At 37.9% G+C, this 23,133-nt stretch overlaps 1 protein-coding gene and 1 long non-coding RNA gene across 4 annotated transcripts in view; one reads left to right on the top strand and one right to left on the bottom strand.

Annotated features, from left to right (window-relative positions):
• Positions 1 to 23,133, bottom strand: part of Arhgef12 (Rho guanine nucleotide exchange factor 12) — a 108,386-nt gene that overhangs the window by 42,182 nt on the left and 43,071 nt on the right. For 2 of the 3 annotated variants that reach the window (XM_048344000.1, XM_048344001.1), the window contains exons 2-7: positions 20,383 to 20,406; positions 18,817 to 18,902; positions 17,276 to 17,332; positions 6,379 to 6,477; positions 5,714 to 5,763; positions 2,871 to 2,928 (exon numbers count right to left, since the gene is read on the bottom strand). In XM_048344000.1, coding sequence (XP_048199957.1) covers positions 2,871 to 2,928; positions 5,714 to 5,763; positions 6,379 to 6,477; positions 17,276 to 17,332; positions 18,817 to 18,902; positions 20,383 to 20,406 — 374 coding nt within the window. The remainder of the gene's footprint in view (positions 1 to 2,870; positions 2,929 to 5,713; positions 5,764 to 6,378; positions 6,478 to 17,275; positions 17,333 to 18,816; positions 18,903 to 20,382; positions 20,407 to 23,133) is intronic. The other variant, XM_048344003.1, reaches the window with a different exon arrangement.
• LOC125349663 lies at positions 1,971 to 22,928 on the top strand. The gene is made up of 3 exons (XR_007210551.1): positions 1,971 to 2,178; positions 11,561 to 11,566; positions 22,919 to 22,928. It is a non-coding gene; the product is annotated as an uncharacterized LOC125349663 (long non-coding RNA).

Here is a 23,133-nt window from a genome sequence, read left to right as displayed (position 1 = left end):
GTTATATCACAGTTGTAACTATTTTCAACATCCCATCTGTATCTGTAGCTTCTATTATTGATGATGTTCTTGTATCACCTTCCTGTGGTTGTACCTACACTATCTCTGTAATCTTATCTGAGTATATTGGAAACCGTGTATACTGGTATTAGAAGTAGGAAATTGTAAGGGAATACCAAAATTGAGAGACACAGGGTAAAAAAAGACAACTACAAAAGCAATACTTGCAAAACTGTTTGGTGTAAGTGAACTGAACACCTCAGTGGGGGAAAGGGAAAGGGGGAGGAGGGAGGGGGGTATGAGGGACAAGGTAACAAACAGTACAAGAAATGTATCCAATGCCTAATGTATGAAACTGTAACCTCTCTGTACATCAGTTTGATAATAAAAATTTGAAAAAAAATATAAAAAACTACTCTTTAGACTTTTCAATAAATTTTTTAAATATGTTTTGACATTTGTTTCCCAGTTTAGTACTCCCATGAAATTAACAGTCATTCCACAGTGTACTAAGGTCCCAAAAATTATTTTATTACACTAAATAGTTATAACTGCTAAGAAAGAACAATGTCTAATACTTTAATACTTGGCGTCAAACTCTAGAGTCCTCTTGCATCAGTCTACCAAGTGGCTGGAATTCACAACCATACCCAGCAAGTATAAGCACCTTTTAAGGCCTTTCCGTCTCATTACTCCTTTTCAGAAAGTCATCTCTCTTATTTTACTAGCTTATATGCTGCCTCCAATAGTTCCTTTTGCTCTTCCCTTTCTATTTCAGCTGTTTCTAAGGTACTCCACTTTGAAATCACTTTTATAATGTCTAGAATCGGCATTAAAGAGTAGATACATGTGAAATCTCTACATAATGCACAGATTTTGGGCATGTCAAGTGTCTGTTTTTGATACTCAGGATGCTTTATGCTTGGTTTGTTAGCTATACCCTTGCTATTGGGTAAGTAATCCACTGCTATAATCCTAGGATTTAATTTTGTTTTCCAGTGCTAGGGATTGAACCCAAGGGCTTAGACATGCTATAGCCTCTACCACTGAGCTCCATCTCCAGCCTTCAGATTTAAGTTTTTTATAATCATTAATTTTATTTAAGTTAAAAAAAATTAAGAAAGAAAGAAACAAAAACTAAAACTGTGCTGGAAAGGAAAGGGAACTGAAAGCTGCTAAGTGAAGCAATTAGAGTTTCAAAAGGGAGTATTCCATTTATTGAATTCATTCTAAAGATGTCTCTACTCCAGAAAAAGAAAAGGAATTACATTTTATTAATTATTCTGCTAGGCCATACACAACTATCTTTTGTCATCTACTTTGCTATGAAATAACCTGATGCAGAAGATCATAAATGTTTTAATTAATTGCATCAAAATTATTGTAAGGTATCATATTTCTCTTTTCTTTTAAGAAATGCAATGACAAATGCAGCCAAAACCAGGCCAGAAGAGAGCAGAAGGCCTATAGGTGGTGGGACTCTGAGACTTCCTTTCTCTCCTCTGCTACACTGGTCTTTGCTGTGATTTCTGTAGCAAATAAAGGAACTCTCTTGGGAAACAGGCAAGACTGAAAAGTAGCAATGTGGAACTGGGGCTGGGAGTGGAAGGTGCAGAGCCTGGACTTTGTCCGGGCTCCCTCACGGCTGGCAAGCACAAGCTCACAGAACCACTGCTCCTTCAAGGGGCTGGCCCTGGCTGCCCAAGCCTCACTGCCAGGCAGGAGAAGCCCCATTCACTTCCGACCTTGTAATGGCAAGAGAATGGGCAGTTGCAGACTCTCACTGGTCTGAGATGCAGTTTTCCCATGAAAACTAAATGCAGGAAGGGTACTAACGCAAGCTCAAAATCGTAAGTCCTTAACCCTGAAGCTTTCTCAAGAGTTGTCCACTACTCTGGATTATACTACTCATCAGTGTGTCACATGATCTCTAAACTTCCATGTCCATCTGATCTCTCAATTTCCTCTTTTAATTCATTTATATGTATATATAAATGCATGTACTCAAATGAATGACAACGATATAATGAACCCAATATATGGAGCTGACAGGATGACTACTAGTAACTTCAGAGTTTTCACTTGAGAACTTTATTCAGCAGAAGGGTTGGCAAACCCCAGCCAAGGGGTTAAATAGGGCTCACAGATTATTTTTCCAGGTATAGTTATATTAAAACTGTAGGGGATGGCTATACCTTTAAGACCTGGGACTGCTGGCTGCTAGCCAGTAGTCCCACCTCCTTCTGTGTCCAAAACCGGAAGAGGCAGCCAAACCAGCCCCCGCCTCTCGGCTGTGAGCACGTGTGCCACCATGGCGCCCAGCCTTGGGGGCCTGGTCTCCACCTCTGCGGGAAGTTCTGTGACGTCACCGTGATGGGCAGTCCATTAGCCAATCGTTAATACCCAGTTAGTCCCTCCTCTTCCTGCCGCCATTACTGTTATTATAAGCCCCTCCCTTGAATAAAACCCTTTGGAAGCCGGTAGACCATCGGATGGCTCCCCCGAATTCTCCGTGTCCAGTGTCTGCTCTTAAACGTAAAAGGGGCTGGGGACGCGGGGGGTTTCGGCAGCCCTATCCCAGCTCAGCTTAGCCCGACCGGAACACGCTCTGCCCTCCCACCGGCAGGAGCACCGTGCAGAGCCGAGTGTCCCTCACAATTCAAGGCTTGACATCTCCCTTGGGGAGACGTGGAAATTCAGCCCAACATAAAACCATGACTACTTTTGTGCTACAATGACAGAATCTAGTACAGCAGCAAACTCCACACCTCCTATGCTATTTGCTGTTTAGCCCATTATCAAAAATGTCTGTTGATTCTTGTCTTATGGGCTTCAGAAAACAATTCACATTGAATACAGTATTCACTTACATTTTATTAGCTTTACCACCTCCAAATGGTTTGAATGAGTTACCAGAGTTCCATTCACCTATAAGAAAACCAAATAACAGATATTAAGTATATCCTATTATGACAGTGGGCAGGCTAAGAATTATCATTAAAATTAAAACCAGTTAAAATCAATAGAGATGATACATACATATATATGTACATATATATATATACATATATAGTATTACATGACTCAGTTCTACTGGCAGATCAACATTTACACTAGAGTCACAGATCTTAAATCAATCCATACCATTGCCTCTCATGTATACGATATACATAATTTTTCTCTGCTGAAATTTATTTATTTATCTGTTTGTTTTCAGTGCTCATGATCAAGCCCAGTGCTTCATGCATGCTAGGGCAAGCATTACCACTGTGCTATACCCTCAGTCCTCTTTAGCAATACTTATTTCTTTGCAAAGTTCATCTGTAGGAATAATCCATTTGACACATAACAATACACCACCATAATTTCTACTTGCATGTATTTCATATAAGGATTTTATCATTTACTTAATATTTGTTTGCTAGATTTTTGAGAAAAGGTCTTATTATGTAGCTCAGGAAAGCCTTCAACTTGTAATCCTCATGCCCCAGTCTCTCAAAGATTAGAAATATAGGCATGATAAAGGCATGAGATACCATACGTGGCTAAAATCAATATCCTGGGGATTTTTTGTGGTTGTTGCTGTTGCTTGTAATACTCAAGTTTGAACTCCAGGTCTCATATTTGCTAGGTGAGTGCTCCTGAGCCACATCCTTAGCCCCTACTTACACATTAAGGGGCTTTTTTTTTCTGCACAGTATTGGGGTTTTATTGTTTTATTTTTATTTATTTATCTATTTATTTATTTATTTATTTTTGCCAGTCCTGAGCACTGTCCCTGGCTTCTTCCCTTCTGGCCACTTTCCACATATGTGGTGCTAGGGAATTGAACCGAGAGCTTCATGTGTAGGAGGCAAGCACTCTTGCCACTAGGCCATATTCCCAGCCCAGTATTGGGGTTTTAACTGAAGGCCTGGTGCTTGCTAGATGGGTGCTCTACCACTTGAGCCATGCCTCCAGCTTTCTAGTTATATATTTTAAGAAGCACTTCTACTAACTGATTAATTCTGACAGAAATGATCTTTACAAAAGTGACTTGTGGGGCTAGGAAGGTAGCATAAATGGTAGCGTGCTTACCTTGCATGCATGGGGTTCTTGAGTTTGATTCCTCCATATCATATGCATAGAAAAAGCCAGATGTGGCACTGTGGCTCAAGTGGGAGAGTGCTAGCCTTGAGCAAAAGAAGCTCAGGGACAGTGCCCAGGCCCTGAGCTCAAGCCACAGGACTTCATTTATTAGACATATATGATTCCTTTTTAAGCCCTTCAGTGAAAGGTAGCAGTGATTACAAAATAAATGCAGTTAGTTTTAATACTCAATAGATCCATAAAGTGCTGCTTTTAATAAAAATTCAAATTAAAAACAAACTGTATGGCTGACATATGTTGTCTTCAATCCGACCACAAGTTTCCTAATAGTCTTATCCTTACCTTTTTTGTTTTAACCCATAAAAGTCGGTTTTATTTTGAGTTTAAACATTATTGAATATCATAGATCCATAAATATAAGAATTTTATAGCCTTATCTTGAAAGGAATAACTTGGCCCAAATCCTCATAGATGTAATGGCACTCCATCAAGGTGTGAATTTCACATTTTATCAACATGAGGAGAAAGGCACGGGCATTTGCTTGACAATGCCATAGATAATGAAGTAATAGTAATGACACATAATGAGAGCAAGCATATTGGTTCCTTCTGAAAGGGAATTTGGCACAGATACAATTTGAAGGCTTAGCATAGACTTTAATACTGAGCTACTTTCTGATGAAGATGTTCCCAGGGTAAAATAAATATCTTACCCAAAATTTGTGCCTTAAATTGGAACACATGAGAATAGACACAAAATGCACTCTGCCTGGCAGTGTGTAAGACAGCAGCTGTGACAATGTAGGAGGTATGAAGGTGAGCCATTAATTTGGTAAGATTCTCCTTGGGAGGTATCTGGAAGTGACATCATAGAAGTGGCACTTCCAAGCATTGTGCATAGATGTGTAGTCAATGATTTGTGTGAACATGTGTGCGTCATTGTATGCTATGTTAATTAAGCATTAAAATGTAATGTAAATGTTAGGCTTTGGCATCCACTAAATGCATATATAATTAACCTTCTAAAAATTAATTATTGTAATTAATATTAACATATGTGTGGCATAACAATATTTCAGAGCAGTAATAGTGGTGGATTACCAAGTATGTCAGAGAAGTGAGAGAGCAAACATTTTTAATGTCATATTGCAGTTCATTGCATTGACCAATTTAAAATGTTTTAGCTGCTTAAGACATTGGTTTTTAGAACTATGTTGGCCATTTTTGTTCATATAGCATTGCTATAAATAATGATAAGCCAAGCACTGATGGCTCACACCTGTAACCCTAGCTACTCAGGAGGCTGAGATCTGAGGATTGAGGTTTGAAGCCAGCTGGGGCAGGAAAATCTCTGAGATTCTAATCTTCAATTAACCACCAGAAATCCAGAAGTGGAGGTGTGGCTCAAAGTGGTAATTTCCTATCCTTGAGTGAAAAAGCTCAGGGATAGCATCCACACCCTAAGTTCAAGCCCCATAATCAACAACAACAACAAAATAAGTCATATGTGCAGATTTGCTGTTTTTAAGAATTCAACGCAGCATCTGCTTTTCATTGGTTTTCATTTTTGTGGCTATTTTGTTTTCTTGTCTCACCCTTCTTGTATTGACATTCTTAACTTTACCTTGATGATCCGATCACCTGTCTGCACACCAGCCCGCATGGCTGCTCCATCTGTATAAGAAATGAGTTACTTAAAATATGATTCACTTGCATTCACTTCTTGAAAGTAAGGTAATACAACAAAGCAGTTAAAAACATGAGCTGTAAAGTGAGACAGGCTTAAGTTCAAATTATGCCTCTGCCACTCACTAGTGTAATGCTGACTTTTTTATCGTCTGCTACTTGAAGGCTCATTATCAGCTATAAAATGAGGATAAAAATATCTACCTCAAATTATGGCATCCAAAATAAAGAAAATATTCAACATAGGTAACAGCAAAAGACATTATCAATTGATGGAAAGAACTGATTATTTTTTAGCCTACTGTCATCCCTTTAATCAATACTTCTTTAAAATGTCACTGTTGCCTTAAAAAAATGAAATTCTAGAGACTTGGAGCTGTTGACAATCATAGAGTAATATGGTTTCTAACATTACATGAGAACTCTTTTCTTTCTATAAAATATAAAGAAAACTGCCTGAGATAAATTCATTCCCATAACACTACAACAGTCACAGGACCTGCCAACTATGAAGTTATTCTATGCTAAGCAACAGACATATTCAAGCTTTTCTGTGCTTATTCGACTTGCCCCTGGTGACAAAACTTTTTTAAAATGCCTTGCCTTCTTTGACAGACTGTACGAAGACCGGATTGTCTCCACTGACCGTCAGCCCAAATCCATTGTCATCTTTCTGGATGATCACACACCGCTGAACAAGACCTGCACAAGAACCAGAGTAAAGAAAGAAGGAAGGGAAGATAGAATGAAAAGGACAATGATTATTTCTCAGCAATGAACCACATGCTACCTGGAGACCTCAAGAAACCCATTTATAAGTAAGAGTTCTAATCCCATCAACAAACAAACAGGAATATCACAATGAAACACAAATACTGATTTCGAGGATAGAACTGCTCCAAGATTAAAAAGTTATAGCAAACTGGAGAGGGGAATTATTAGAAATGAGACAATTAGAAGGAAAGCCCCTTCACATCTGAGCTATTTATTTGTTACATAAAACCCTGTCCCACTGCTCTGTGCTCTAACTGATGTTTAATCTAAGAAAATCAAATGCTGCAGAACCTAAGGCTAGGAGCATACTATGGAAAGTTCCAGAGAAATACAATCTTAATCTCGAGAAAATATACTCAGATAAATAGACTTCAAATAAAGAAAATATGTGCAGAATACCTGCAGCTACACTCCCAAGAGGTAAAGACAAAGGGATGAGTTCAAAGGGAAGAAATACTCTGGCTCACAGTGAAAATAAACAGAAAGGAGACAAAAGCAGGAAGGAGAAAACCCATGAGCTCAATCAGTTCTTTATCTATGCATATACTTACCTGATTCATGTAGGAGAATTTTTTTCCTCCTAAACAGCAAATGAAAACTGTTAGGCAAGGTGCCAAACAGAGGACTCCAACCAAAGGAAAACTGTCCCTAAGCAGACCACTCTGCAGTTCTGCTTTACACAGATCAGATCTGAAGATCGGTGTAGAGAGACTTAAGGTACTTTTAGTTTTGCAGAAACGAAGCATTTCACCAAAACCCAAACCATGTAACGTTAAAATAGCACAAAGGTAATGATTGGAAAAAAAAGAACTTCCAGGAATTTTATATAAAGAAAAGACGAAAAGACAGATGTTTATGCCAAGAGCCACAATACCTTTGAAGTAACTGGTATGTAAAGGATATGTTAAAGATAGTATATTACTAATACCTTCTTGGCATGATATATTCTTGCTGAGAATGACATGGATATGCCTGAGTTTACTGAAGACAAAAGACTGGAGTAGCTGTATTCCCATAGAGAAAATCTAAGCCTTGAAGTCATCCTCAACCAAAAAACAGATCACTGGGGGTTGAGGGGGGAGCCCAGCAGGTAAAATACTTTCTAAGTATCAACAAGTCCCTGGGTTTGATCCCCTGCCTACCCTGAAAAAAAGGGCAAAACCAAAATTAGACCAAGGGACTAAATGTAAATTTAAGCCAATTTTTCAAAAGAAAATAAAGCATCTTATCTCCAAGATCTCAGGAAGAATAAATCTAGGCTCAAATTGAAAACTGCTCTTGTAAAGAAATTTTTAAAAGTGAAAAAATAAGCCACAGACTGGGAGAAAATAGATATAATACGTTACAAATATCTGGCAAAGGACTTTTGTCTAGATTATATTTCTGAAAGCTACATCATAATTCAATGGAAGGTAATTTTGTAAAAGACTGAATGATTTCAATAAACATATCAAAGGAAAGATACAGCAGTAGCCAACAAACACTAACAAAAGTGCTAATAATATCTGCACTATTCACAAAACAGTACAGTAAAACCTATGCACTAAACAGAATAGCTAAAAAATATGACTGATCATATCAAGTGTTGGCAAGTATACAGAGTAACTGAAATTCTTATAATGTTGGTAGGAATTTACAAAGCCTTGGGAGAATAGTTTGGAATTTTCTTATAAAGATAAGCATATTTACATATGATCCAGTAATTTTATTTCCAGGAGAAATGAAAATTCATGTCCACATAAAGGCTGTTACAAAAATGTTCACAGTAAATGTGTTCATAAGAGCCAAGGATAAGAAACAATTCAAATGTCTATCAACATATGAATGGAGAATAAGTAAATTGTTATATACATAACATAAACTACTACCCAGCAAGAAAACAAAAGTACCATGAGTTTATGACAAGATACAAGGATAAATCTCCAAAACATCATGCTAAGCAAAAGGACCCAAACACAAGAGAGTACATTATATAAATCCAGTGCAGCACAGGCAAGTTCAAACCATAGCAACCAAAAGCAGACTAGTGATTGCCGGAGGAAAGAGTGAAAGACTGGGAAGGGAAATGGAACTTTGTGTAGTAGAAATGTTCTGTATCATCAATTGTCACTTTAGTGTTTTCATTTCTCAGAAATCTTCAAACTGTGCTGTGCACTTAGCAGGAGTACATCTTATGTACATCTTACCTCAAATTAGTTTCAACATTAAAAGTTGTGTTCCTGGGCTGGGGATATAGCCTAGTGGCAAGAGTGCCTGCCTCGGATACACGAGGCCCTAGGTTCGATTCCCCAGCACCACATATACAGAAAACGGCCAGAAGCGGCGCTGTGGCTCAACTGGCGGAGTGCTAGCCTTGAGCGGGAAGAAGCCAGGGACAGTGCTCAGGCCCGGAGTCCAAGGCCCAGGACTGGCCAAAAAAAAGTTGTGTTCCATCTCAGTTCCAGAGATTACTAGCACTGCAATAGTTTGTTTTCATATCACTCCCACAAAACAATAAAATGTATGGTGGGTAGAAGAGAAATAACCCATCAGAATTCAACCTTTTAGGTCAGGTTATGACACATACCTATAAACTCAGAATTTGGAGCCTGAGGCAGAAGGTTCACAAGTTCAAGCCCAGCCTGGCTACATAATAAGACTTGTACCTCAAGGGATAGGGAAAGTCAACCTTGTTCAGTGTAGCTTCTTTCAGATAAACAGAAACTATAAAGAGAATGAGTATGAATACATAAAATCTAGTTTTTTAAAAAAAAAAGCATTCTTGGGCTGGGGATATGGCCTAGTGGCAAGAGTGCCTGCCTCATATACATGAGGTCCTGGGTTTGATTCCCCAGCACCACATATACAGAAAATGGCCAGACGTGGCGCTGTGGCTCAAGTGGTAGAGTGCTAGCCTTGAGTAAAAAGAAGCCAGGGACAGTGCTCAGGCCCTGAGTCCAAGCCCCAGGACTGGCAAGAAAAAAAAAAAAGCATTCTAGATAAAGTTCTAGTAAATAAAATAACCAGAATCAGAGACTCCTGAAATAGAGAAAGAGCAACATTTTACAGGAGTCTGTATAACTTCATGCTTACTTTTCAAAACATCAGCATTTCATGATCTCTTTAACAATTATTCACATTTCAAAACAGTGATGCTAGGATAAAAATCAAAGTAATTATAATACCAAATATATTTATATTCTCACAATATATATCTATGCTTCCCAGCAATGAAGGAAGGCTGCTGTGTGCTACACTAAGACACAGGGCTTCCTAAAGACACTTTTTGGGTGCTTACAGAGGAAAGGCTGTTTGTTAAAAATGAGGCAATATGGCTGACGTAGATAGTGGTATGCACCTATATAATTCCAGCAGTCCATACATGAAACTAGCACATAATCACTTGGATGGATAAGAGCTGTGTGGGGGCAGGCAGAACATTTAACAAGGAAGATGGCCATAAGGCTCAACCTCGCTGGAAACTTGACGGTACTGCTCCACCCTTGTCATTCTTGGTGGTATATGAAGACCTTTTCCCACTGCTACCCATTTTTAAACACATATGGAGCATAGTAAGTAACCATATATGTATATATATTTTTATGCTCTTATCAAAAAGCATTACCATTTTTTTCTTTTGTATCAAGCTATAGACATCTAGAAAGCAGCTTGTGTCTGTCTTACTATTTCCATATCCCTTTGCATATCAAGGACTATTTACAGGTGTCTGCATATAATAGGTACTCAGTAAATAGTTACTAAACAAATCTGAATTTACTTTATGTAAAGGAAATTTTAAATAAATCATAATCAGTTTTAATAAGAAGTTAAATCATATGGTCAGGCATGGTGGTACATGACTATAATCCCAGCATTCCCAGCTAAGGATTCAGATGGCAAATCCATGGCCTATTTGGACTATATAATGAGACCCTGTCTAAAACAAACAAATAAACAAAAACTGTCATTAACAAGAGAAGAAAATCATATCCCTGAAGATTATCCACAGTAGGTAATACTATATAAGACCATTAATTAACCATCTGCCTGGCAAAATTTCAGATTAAAAACAATTTTACTTCCTATCTACTTAAAACTATTCACAATGAATTTTTTCTTATTTCCTGTCTTAATATTTCTCCTGGAAACAGAAGTAAAAATGTTCTACCACCTTTACATATATACTATGCTTTCCTAACTTTTATTCTCTTACTAACAAAAGACATGGTTTCCCATTATAATAATGTGACATGAAACCAACATAAAGTCTACTTCTCACTCCATAGATAATTACCGAAAGTAGTATTTTGAAAACGATTAAGTTGAATCTTTGTAATGGTTTGGAGTTGAAGAGAGGAAATGATAAAAGATATTCTGAAAAATGTGAGAAGGTACTCTCAAGTTTCACTATAAATATATTGCTCTAGAAAGGTCACAATTACAGCGCCAGATAGTAAACTAAGGAACACAGAGTGTTAGACACACAAGGCAATATGGTAAACCTTCATATTACACTGCTTTTGGAGAACATACATTAGTCTTTCTTCACCTTTTATTTTATTACATGACTGAACTTCTCTAAGCCTCACCTCCTAAGAATTAGCTTGAGGAAAGGGTGTGGAGCAAAACCATGCGCAACCCTATAAAAACAGCTCATTTGTAAACTGCTGCCAGACATGCGTGTTTTATGAGCAAGCCCTCAGATAATCCTCTGATTAAGAAGCTCCTGCTGTCTAAATGCATAATGCTGCCAGCAAGAGGAGCCTCAAGTTCCCAGCGTGCTGGTTCCATTTGTTTAGATCACTACCAGAAATAAATCTCTTTTCTAAGTTACATTTTCTTCTACTTTAAATTTTCCAAAAAGGAAGAGCCAACTAAGATGAGTCAAGATCTTATTCCATCAATTTTCTACTAAAATGGTTCATCTCAATCTCAGCAATCATTCCTTCATAACTCACTTAAGAAGTGACTCCAAGTCAGGCATTACGGGATTTGCAAAGACAAGCACAGAAGCAAATAACAACCTCCAAAGCAGGGCGTCAAAGTTCAGAAACGACAGAGGCAGCTGGGCAAACCCAGGAAGGAGGCAATGCTTCTTAAACTTGGCAGATAAAACTGCCTTCATTTGCTGGACAACATGGTGTTCTGTAGCATATATACATTGCGCATTGAAGTTTCTAGCGAATTAACAAATGCACTACTTCATATTCTTCTGGTAAGAACACAAAAAACACTTTTCAAGAATGCACTATATCTTCATTATCCTTCTACTTGACTGTCAAGTGTCTGTGCTGGGCAGGATTCTAAGCTTCAGGGAAAAAGAAACCATTCAAAACACAGGACTTGCACTGATTAAGCAAAGAACACTAAGACATATTTGGGAAATGAAAACGTGCAAGGGAGTCTGGTACCTTTAGGTGAACATTAGTGGAGTAAGGCAGAATAACAAATTAGGGACAAATTATGGCACATTTTATTAATTATTTTACTTTCCCAGCGAGTACCCAAATCTTTATTTAACTACAATTAATCTGACAGGTGAAGGTAGGTTATAGAAGAATAGAGAAGAGGATGTCTAAGAAAGTTATGCATCTATTAAAATAGTCTAGTGATGTAATGGAAAGCTGAGGCAGAGTAGATGAACACTCTAAGGGCGTATAGCTGACAACGAGGGACGGGGAATGAGAAAGTAAAAGATGACTTCAAGGAAGTAAGATTAGATGAATGGAGGGCTGGGGATATGGCCTAGAGGCAAGAGTGCCTGCCTCGGATACACGAGGCCCTAGGTTCGATTCCCCAGCACCACATATACAGAAAACGGCCAGAAGCGGCGCTGTGGCTCAAGTGGCAGAGTGCTAGCCTTGAGCGGGAAGAAGCCAGGGACAGTGCTCAGGCCCTGGGTCCAAGGCCCAGGACTGGCAAAAAAAAAAAGATTAGATGAATGGGAAAATTGAAGCATTAAGGAATCAAATTCTTTATTAAATTCCTTATTTTAAAAATTCTGAGCCACAGGCTGGGAACATGGCTAGTGGCAAGAGTGGTTGCCTTCTATACATGAGGACCTGGGTTCAATTCCCTAGCACCACACATATAGAAAATGGCCAGAAGGGGCACTGTGGCTCAAGTGGCAGAGTGCTAGCCTTGAGCCAAAAGAAAGCCAGGGACAGCGCTCAGGCCCTGAGTCAAAAGCCCAGGACTGACAAAAAAAAAATTCTGAGCCAGGCACTGGGGGCTCATGCCTGTTATCCTAGCTACTTACGAGGCTGAGATCTAAGGATTGTGATTTGAAGCCAGCTTAGGCAGGAAAATTCATTAACTCTTATTTACAATTAATCAGTCAAAAATAAAGCCAAAGTGAAGCTGCAGCTCAAATGGTAGAATACAAGCCTTGAGTAAAAAAGTTAAGGGACAGTACCTTTAGTTCAAGCCCCAGGACCAGCACACAGACACATAGACAACTCAAATACAGATACAAATACACTCTTGAAGTACTCAAACCAGAATATTCCAAGTACAGGTTGATCGTCTCTAATATAAAAATCTGCAGTTCAGAACAATGCCCCAAATCAAAACTTATTGACTAGCAACATAATGGTCACAGGAGGAAAATTCCACACCTAACCTCACAAGCTGAGTCAGTCAAAACATGAAAAGTATTACAAATATTATGTAACACTACCTTCAGAGTACTTGTAGGGGATATATATATATATATATATATGTATATATATATATGTATATATGTATATGTATATATATATATATATGAAACAAGGAATTTCATGTTTAGAGTTGGATACCATCCCTGTAACTCATTATATACATGCTAGTATTTCTGAATCCAAAAAAATTCCATAATTGAAATAACTTCTGGATTTGTCTGAAGCATTTCAAAAAGGCTCATTCAACCTGTACTAACGGTCCACTTCGGTTACAGACTAAATGCTGTGTCCCTCAAAATCCAAACATTGACACCTCACCCCACGATGGTATCTGGGGGAGAGCCTTTAGGAGGTGATCAGGGTTCGATAAGATCATGATAGGATTAGAACAGAGAGCAGAGTCTCTGATTCTTCTCAGAAAGGCCACATGAGCACAAACTGAGGAAACAGACATTGTGGCATTGTGAAGCCATCTTCCATCAGACTAAAAATCACCAGGACTTGGGAAAACTAATTTCTGTTGTTTACACCATACAAACTATGGTCTTTGTGCTTTTGTTAAGGCAGTCAGAGAATAGTAAGACATGGCTTATTAGTCCACAAAAGAGTCTATCAGTGGAACAGAATGTCAAGGTCAAGGTGTCTACCTTGGAAATGAATGCCCTGACATGAAGTCATCTTTATCTCACAAAGTAACTGTGAGTTTTCATGACACTATTTTTATGAGTCCATAGAAGTGTGTCAGGAAAGGTCATGATGGAAATAGTACTGGGGACTTTATTTTCTAGTAGAAGACATGCTTGTCTTGATTCTTAAAACTTCTATAATCACAAAGAGGAAAATAAGCCTTTGAATATGACATGGAAAAAGGAAAGGAATCCCCAATCTGGTGGGTGGGGAGCACAAGTGTGTTTAAAACCTGCCAGTCAAATACTAAAAGGAAGACTGTTTCCTCCTCATGATACTTAATGAATCCACCTTGCTATAATAGTTACAATAATTAGTTTGTTTAAAAGCAAAATGTTCTTTGTGGTACAAATGAAGAATATGGTGTGAGGATGTTATTTTTTCTAATGGAAGGACAAAAGTCTATTTTGTGTAGTTTTATATAGAATGAGTAAAGTAGACTAAGGGAAAGGACTTTTAATGGCTACAAGAAAAAGCATATTTAGGGAAAATTGAAGTTCAGGCCTTTTATTCCTGGGAAGATATCTATAGAGAAAGCATTAAAAATACTCTTTGATTAGAAATATATACGAATTCATGTAATAAACAACAGAACACGTTCATTCTGCTAGTGTGGTATGAAAAAAACAATATTCATGGAAATCTCTTTAAGACACCAAGACAGAAGTTAGAAAAAAACTGTTGTCTAATTTAAAATTCCTTTTGCAAATTTTGTATCTCCTGTAGTAACTCAGAAAAGTTCTCCACTGCAATATTAGTAAAAAAAAAATAATAATAATAATAAACATATATACATATAAAACAGAAAATCAGCTATCATTAAAACTGCAGATCAGAATATGAATTCAACCCTGTCCAACAGACTGCAAAAGATACAGAGAAAAGTACGGGGAAGCTGAATAGATACCAGTTGAACTACACTATGGAGAAACTTAAGTCAATATAGAATAAATATTTGGTTCCCTTTTAATGAACAAAGAGTCTAAAATGATGTAAGAGTGATGTCTATGTCTAAAGAACATGTAATTGCTAAAGCCTGAGGTGGGCTTATCATAATGTCCCCAAACGCTGTGACTCCACTCAGTCATAGTCACGTTTCCAAACTTTGCTTGGGTCCGTATTATCTTTTTCATCCATGCTAACCACACAGTCTTCTTAAAGAAGCCTATCCATGATTATAATGTCGGAGATTAATACACACATGCTGACTCTGTCCTGATCGACTCATCCCCCTGATGAGTACTTTTTGAGCACTTGTGGTTCTGTTCCTTCCAAAAAGCAGTGTTTCAAAGGTTCTCAAGGAACAAACATACAGAGAAGCCACACCTTCCTTCCCAATTACCACTTAAAATGTTTCTATTACTTCCAAGCTAATAGCATGTCTGGACGAGTGTAAAATTGCTACCACTGGGAAGAAAAATATTAGTATAATATTTCTTGTTGTCGATTCCTAAACTGCTAGTCTTCATCCAAGGCAAACAACAAGCTTTTGCACACATACCACACAAATCTAGGAAAATGGTGAGGGAAGTAAATACAACATGGAAAAGGCTACTGGAAAGAATGGAGCTTGAAGGACAGTGTTTCAGTCCCCAAAGAGAATGAGGTTTAGGAAGCTGTATAAACACAAAACAGAAAGACAGGAGTCTGAAGGATTAGGGCGTTATTTCTTACTAATTAGAAGTTGAAATACTTTGGAGGGAAGAAAAAGCATTAATTGACCTGTTGTAAGACCTAATACACATGTCCTGTTGAACTACACAAGTTAAAAAAAGGTCAAGTTAAAAAAAAAAAAAAGTCATGTGTCTCACATGGAAACATTCACTGGTCTGGGACCAAACAGTGAGGCTTCGTGATACTTAAAGAGTATCTCACACTACGGGTTCGGGTGTCAGCAGAGGGAAGTTGTCCAATACTTTCCAGGGAACAGGGCATTTCCATGTACTTACTCCTCCCGGGAGTCACTAGGAAATACCTGCACTTGGATAAACATTCGTGATAGCTCTCTGGCTGTTTTAGATTTTTAAAAAATTTTGGTTTTAAGGACAAATTTGGAATCTTCCTTAGATGATATAACTTAAGTTATAGTTTAAGTTATACCTTAATCTTCCTAATGAAAGAACTTAAATCTTTTAAAGATTATATTCAAGCTCTTGGTTCCAGACAATGGTCCTTTGTTCACTTTTCTCAAAAAACTATGTCAAAAGAAGGGATGTGGACAAGTAAACTGCAAAAAACAAAGAAAAAATCTACGCAAACTCCATAAACAAGGTCTACTGTATCTTTGGGAGGGTGAAATGAGCCTGGAAATTTTCCATCATGTGTTGTCAATGTTCACCATTTAGGTTAAACTTGGTCTTTGTTTTTGGTCAGTCAAGGGACTTGAACAAGGGGTTGGGGCACTGTCCCTGTGCTATTTTGCTCAAGGTTAGCATTCTACCACTTTTATTCACAGCTCCACTTCAGTTTTTCTAGTGGTTAATTGGCTATCTCCAGACTTTCCTGCCTAGGCTGGCTTTGAACCACAATTCTCAGATCTCAGCCTCTTTTTTTTTTTTTTTTTGCCAGTCCTGAGGCTTGGACTCAGGGCCTGAGCACTGTCCCTGGCTTCTTTTTGCTCAGGGCTAGCACTCTACCACTTGAGCCACAGCGCCCACTTCCGGCTTTTTCTGTATATGTGGTGCTGGGGAATCGAACTCAGGGCTTCATGCATGCTAAGCAAGCACTCTACCCCTAAGCCACATTCCCAGCCCAGATCTCAGCCTCTTGAGTGGCTAGGATTACAGGCGTGAGTCTCCAGTGCCCAGCTAAGATTAGTTTTTAAAGGTGTTGGTTTGAAATTTCCTCATTTAAAATAAGCTTCAGGGAACCTTCTGAAAGGCACAAATTCTTCAAGCAAGAAAATGAATTATTTACATTTTTACCATTTTCTGATACATTCTACAAGAATGACTCATTCATGTGATAATGAAAAACAAACATAAAGTTCCAAAGAGCAGCTAACATGTTTAAATTATGTCAGTACTGTACTTAAGAGGAAAATACTGCACTGCTTAAGTTCTACATAATCCAAAATCTGCAAATGCGGCGTGAGAAGAGGCCAAGAACTCAGGTCCCATCCATGTTGTTTGGAGGAATTGACTCTTGTTAGAGATAATCACTGTCCTTCCAGACCAAGAGGAAAGAGGAGATGCGTGATGAAGCCTATCTCAATCTACAATGTTAGTTTCTACCAATCGGAAGCTTCCAGGGCACAGCCACATTCAACCCCAGGCTTGGCTCCCTGCAGATCATGCCATGCAGAGCAGACACAGAAAGGCTGGAGTTATCCACAACAAAATGAAACAGCAGGAAGCAAGCTCCAGAGGTACAAGGCTGAATTAGCTACATGAGCTTACCATATATCTCCGATCTACTCTCCTCTGAACTAGACTTTGTCTTCTTGGAGGAGCTGTCTGCACAGGAGCGGGAGAAAAGGAGAGATATAGAAAATATGGAAACCAATGTAAGGGGGAAAAATTCATGGGGGAAAAAAAGAATGAATCATGATCAAGTTAAATCGTGCAAACATGAAGTATGGACATCACAGGTGAAAGCACTTAGAATAGTCATGAACAGCACAGGTAATGACATCTTTTAAAGGTTTATCAAAGAAAAGACAGTGCAATAAAAATAGTCATACAAAACAACACATGAATAGTCTACATAATATAAAACCACCTGACAAATGCAGAGATGAAAAAGGCACCAAAAGTTATACTAATAGTATTATGAAGAATCATACTTTTTTGTTAGATCTGTTGTTGGACCTGGGCCGTCATATATGAACAATACAGAATAAACCTAACAAGACTAAAACATTTTCATGAACACAGGGCAGAAACGTGTGGCCTTTATTACCAAGATAAAAGCCCCTAAGCTAAACCCCATGACTTCAAAACTATGTGTCAGAAATAGAGAATTCTCTCTACCTGGAGATCTATAAGTGACCAAAGCCTCCTAAACTGATGATAGAATTTCCTTTCCCCCATTAGCCAAGATGTAGCTAAACTACTGGCTGTTTACTTCTTAGTTGTCCCTTCACAGATGATTTTATTTTTGTTTCAAAGTTCAAGATCAATTTGAACTAAAAGTATGAAACACTGTAACTATCTACAGAAATAAAACATATTACTCTGTTAATTATTGGAAATTATATTGCTATGTAGAAATATCTTAAAAGACGTATTTATGTATCTGGGATTGCAGCATTTAATCTTTTATAATGGGAATATGAAACTAAATTAAATAATATATGCTCAAAGAACATGTATCCATTTCAAATAACAAAAAAAATTAATCCATTTTTTAAGCTAAGTATTATGTTTACAAGGAAAAAGAAAAAGCCTAAATTCCACAAGAGAAATTCCCTATATCTAAAAACTGTATCTATGAAAAAAAAAAAAAACCTACAGAGGTTAAGACAGATCTCTGAGTTCAGAGTAACTTTTAATCAAAGAAAAGGGGATTTCTGTTCATTTGCTTACTCAAAATGAGAAAATTGTTCGTTTTTGAAGCTGTGATCACAACTGAATTCTGAAATAATGCAGAAGCAGTGATTGTTCCAACCTTGATTTGATGACTACAAGTGCTCCTACCGTGACCCATCTTAACATTAAGTACTTGGTGTGACCCAAATCCAATTCTGGTGTAGCTGTTTCTATTATTGTCATTACTTTTAACTACGTAAGGATGCATCTATCTGGGAGTCTACAGTATGAAAGCTGAAACGTGTGCATCCCTGCTAAATGCCGAGGGACGCTGCAGGGCCTGGGGAGAAGGGCACTAAACTACAGCACAAGAAACCACCGCTCCTGGTACCTCGGGATGCTTAGGCGGTGTCAGGCGGGCCCTCGGATTCTCAATGTTCCTTGGAAGAAAGAAGACAGTAGTATTTTACCTGTAGGGTCAAAATCGTGTGATGCACTGCGTTCAACTTTCTGCTTCTTATCTGTTGGTGACTCTCGGTTCAAAATACTTCCATGCCTAAATGAAATCAAAGTAACCAAATATTTACTATAAGGAAGGCATTAGAATAATATTCAATTTAAAAATCCAAAAACTGTGTCTTATAATGAGAAAGCAGGAAAACAGTTTACTTTATACAACCTAAGACTCTGTATTTTTCAGAAAGTTTTAAAATTCAATCTATGCTACTTTGTAATACCTATCTATTCATTAAAGCATATTTTATCCTTAGAAAGGGCTGTTCATAGTGTGTAGTGGTTTTTACATGTCAATCACTATCATTTCCATTTTTTTCTTAAATCCAGTACATGAAAGTAACATGTTCCCTAGCCCTAAATATATGATGGCCAAGCTCAGAATCACTGCATGAGTACAGCATGCAGGAGAAGAGTTGACAGAAGACATACAGCTAGGGCCAGACTCACTTTAGCCTCGCCTCTGTGATTCTGGCCACCCTTAAGGGCTCAAGAGGACACCACAATATCATGTTTTTCTATGACCTAGCCATTTATTGATCAGATAATGGCTGGGCAAGAAACAAGACTCTAACTCTGACCTACAACTATTGATTAATTGAAATGTCAATGTTATCATTGCTATCCTGGACAATGCTGTCACTAAAAATGATAAAAGCATTAAAATTAGGAATGACATACTATCAACATTTTAAATAGTATTTATGATGAAGATGAAAGAGAAGAGATGCTACATTCCAAGTACTGGAGAGGAATATTTCTTCTTAAGGAATAAACACTGACACGGGCACTAGCAAATCTGAACATGCTAGGTTTTGTTTTGTCTTAAAATAATTAGGATGTAGCCAGGCACCAGTGGCTCGCACCAGTAATCCTAGCTATACAGGAGGCTGAGATCTGAGAATCTCTGTTCAAAGCCAGCCCAGGCAGAAAGAAAGGTACCCATGAGACTCTTATCTCCAATTAACCACTTAAAAAACGGAGGTGGTGCTGTGGCTCAAGTAGTAGAGTACTAGGCTTGAGCACAAAGAGGCTCAGGGACAGTGCCCAGGCCCTGAGTTCAAGCCCCCCAACCAATAAAAAAAAAAATTAGGACATAATTAGTGCCTAAGTTCATTAAAGGGAGTTACAGTTGCTGAAGTGATAAAACACTGAAAACTAGCAACCTATTCTCACCTTCCCAAGCAACAACAATAATCCCTAATGGTCAAGAACAGGTTTTAAAATTAAATAAATCTCTTCCTAGTGATTAATCTTAAATGGCAGCATGAATAAACTTTTATTATGAATAAACTTTTTAAATGCTTATGTTTAAAACACTGAAAATATTATCAAAACAATGCTGTGCTCCAGAAAAAAATATGCAACACCTGTTATAACTTAATTTTGGGAAGCATTATGAAATTTTGTACTACTTAAATCCACACTCCCAAAGAACCACAAAAATTTTCATAATTATGAAGGAATGCAGCTAATTAAAATTTAGCCTACACTTTAGAATGAAGATCAATTGAACAACTTACCTTATAGGTTTTTTGAGGGGAAACCTGGAACAAAGAAAAAAAAAGAGTATTTGTAGTTATTTCACTTATAAGCTTCTGGTATTATTAGCCATACTAAATCAGAATAAAGAATGTAAATCATATGCTAACTTTCCTGAGGCAAGATTCAACAGACAGGTAGATAAGAAGGCAGAGACCATTTTCAGTATCTTTATCTCATTAAATCTTTCCCTTGCTTATTTATGTTTAGCTTCAATAACATAAATTTTTTAAAATACTTTTGGAGTACTATCAGATGTTAAAAATGCATTTCAAAAGTAGAAAACAAACAGTACTTTCTTTTGTTCTTGGGTTCTGTTAGCTGAAAGAAGGAAAAGCATTTGCTACTGGTAGTTTCTTTTGAAGAAATATTACGGAGGCTTCTGGATAAACTTTGATGCTATACATAAAGGTGGAAAGGGTAGCCTCAAGTATCTTCCAACCTTCCTTTGATTTGCCTTTTTTACATTATTTCAGTCCATGGTATTTTATGTAAATATTATTTCATCTCAGAAGAGTACTTTACTAAGCACATCCATAAAAGTGTGTGTGTGTGTGTGTGTGTGTTTTAGTAAATTCTCAGTTTGTTAGTAGTTTTGGCAGGTCACAAATTTCACTTGGCTTTACAAGAAGGCAGTAGCATAGGTGGTAAGAAATATGCCTAAAATAGTGATACTTGAATGGCTGTATCTTATTTAGCATGGAGGCCTCAAAAGCAAATGTGAAAGTTGAGCAAACAGTTCCTTACAACTTTTTTTCTCCTGTTACTGGGGCTTGAACTCAGAGCCTTGAGATCTCTTGCTTGGCTTTTCTGGCTCACTGCTGGTGCTCTACCACTTGAGCCATGCATTCTCACTTCTTCCCTTTAACTCTTATTTAAATCAAACTGACCCAGAGAAAAAGGCAAAGCATCTAAAGGACTCCTCGTATGTGATGGCACATTAACAAACAAATAAGTTAATAGTAACATGGCAAAGAGTTTCTGAGACAAGAGAACACTGCCATTATAAAAGACATCCAAATCTTCAAATCAGCAATCCTGTGTAGTCTGTCCATCTACGTTGGGTGGGTGTGGAAGGGAATGAGAATTTGTCATTCCTCCACCCCCACCCCCAGATGGGGTGTGAACTTAGGGCTCTAGGCAGGCACTCTACCACTGAGCCACACCTCCAGCTCCAACATGCCTGTCAGTATACAAAGGATTATAAATCATCAGCAAAGGAATCCAGGCTGAGCTTCTGCAAAGGAAAACACCTGCAGTTACCATCCTCAGCCACTCTGACCCCTAGCACCATAAAAGCCCCTGCCCCCGAACAATGCCGTTTGCGTCAGGATCTGTGACATCCAGAGGGATTCTGGCAAAGAGTCCTGGCATTTCCCAGACTGCTGATTGTAAACCAGTTTCCTGAGCTATTTTCTCTTACAAAGGAAGGGAAAAGGAAGGAAAATAAGAAAACAAAAATGGAATGAGAAGATGAAGAACAAGGACCATCACAGAAAAATCATAATCTGGTCACTATTTCATAAAGTACAGATGAAGCGTTTAAATTTTTAAGAATTAAATTACAATGTTTTTCTCTAGTCACTGAATTCCTTTTTATTGTCCCTACCAAAAACAGGATCTAAGAAAGCAAACATACAGATAATGTTTGCCTATATGTAGCAAAATCAAGAAGTTTTGTATCTATTTCTTCCTCTCCTCTACTTTGGCTAAGAAAGTCACCAAAACAACCCAACATTTTAATAAATATGTCTGCCAGCTGCAGAACAATGAAACAGAGGTGTAACTCAAGAGCTGGAACTGAGAGGCCAGAACCCCCTAGAAAAGCCTGAGGCTTGAGTTGTAGATTTGAGACATCAAATCTGACCACAGAAATTTAAAATAGCAAATCATGAAGTACACTGCGAAAGTTCAAATTGGGGGTGGGGGGGTGGGAGGGAACCAGGCATCAGCATGATTAAGAATGGAGGTGGCAGCTAAGGAAGGGGATTAAGAAGATGAGTCAGAAAAGACAAAGGTCCACGGGACAAAGGATAATAAATACACTCCCCAATGCCATGGAAAGGCAGGTCAGAAGGCTGGAAAGTAGCCCTGCTTCACAGAGCCTGGGCTGATGTCACAACCTAGGCTTTCAAGGCCCGGTCCCCTGCCATCAGATCAGGAAATGGTTGCATAGAACAGCTGTACTTGAATACCCACAGAACACCAGAGGTACCTAATGAACTGTCTGGCTTTTGAAAATATGTTGATGACGTGGACATTTAGCCAACATTAACATGTTTGTGTATATTTATATATGTGTTCGTATTTTTCTAGATATTGAAGAAACGAAGTGAAAAATATGGAAAAGGTTATCAAGAGTTTCAGTCAAGGTGATTAGATGCTCTTTTGATATCTGTAAAGAACACAGTTTTATACCAGAAAGTCAACTAAGACTTATTCAGAATATATTTATTCACTACACTCAACCTTTGGCTCTAATGTTAATGTCTGTGGACATTAGTATATAGTAAATAGAGGCCATCTCAAACCTTGCATTTTTACACCCCTCCCAAACTGCTATTACAGTGTAGAGAAAAAGGTGATTTGGTTGCTAAATAGCCCTAATTTAATAAATAGTGAATACCAGAGTAAAACTTGCATTGTAGCCAGATTTAACTATTTGTGTATATGCGTGATTTTATAATTGGGATATTTCTTTAAGACTGCCACATTAACTTTTGTCATCATCT

The sequence above is a fragment of the Perognathus longimembris genome, chromosome 3 (assembly GCF_023159225.1).
Source record: "Perognathus longimembris pacificus isolate PPM17 chromosome 3, ASM2315922v1, whole genome shotgun sequence".
In the NCBI taxonomy this organism is placed as follows: domain Eukaryota; kingdom Metazoa; phylum Chordata; class Mammalia; order Rodentia; family Heteromyidae; genus Perognathus; species Perognathus longimembris.
Note: the sequence above shows the minus strand (reverse complement) of the source record. Positions and strands in the feature narration are given on the sequence as shown.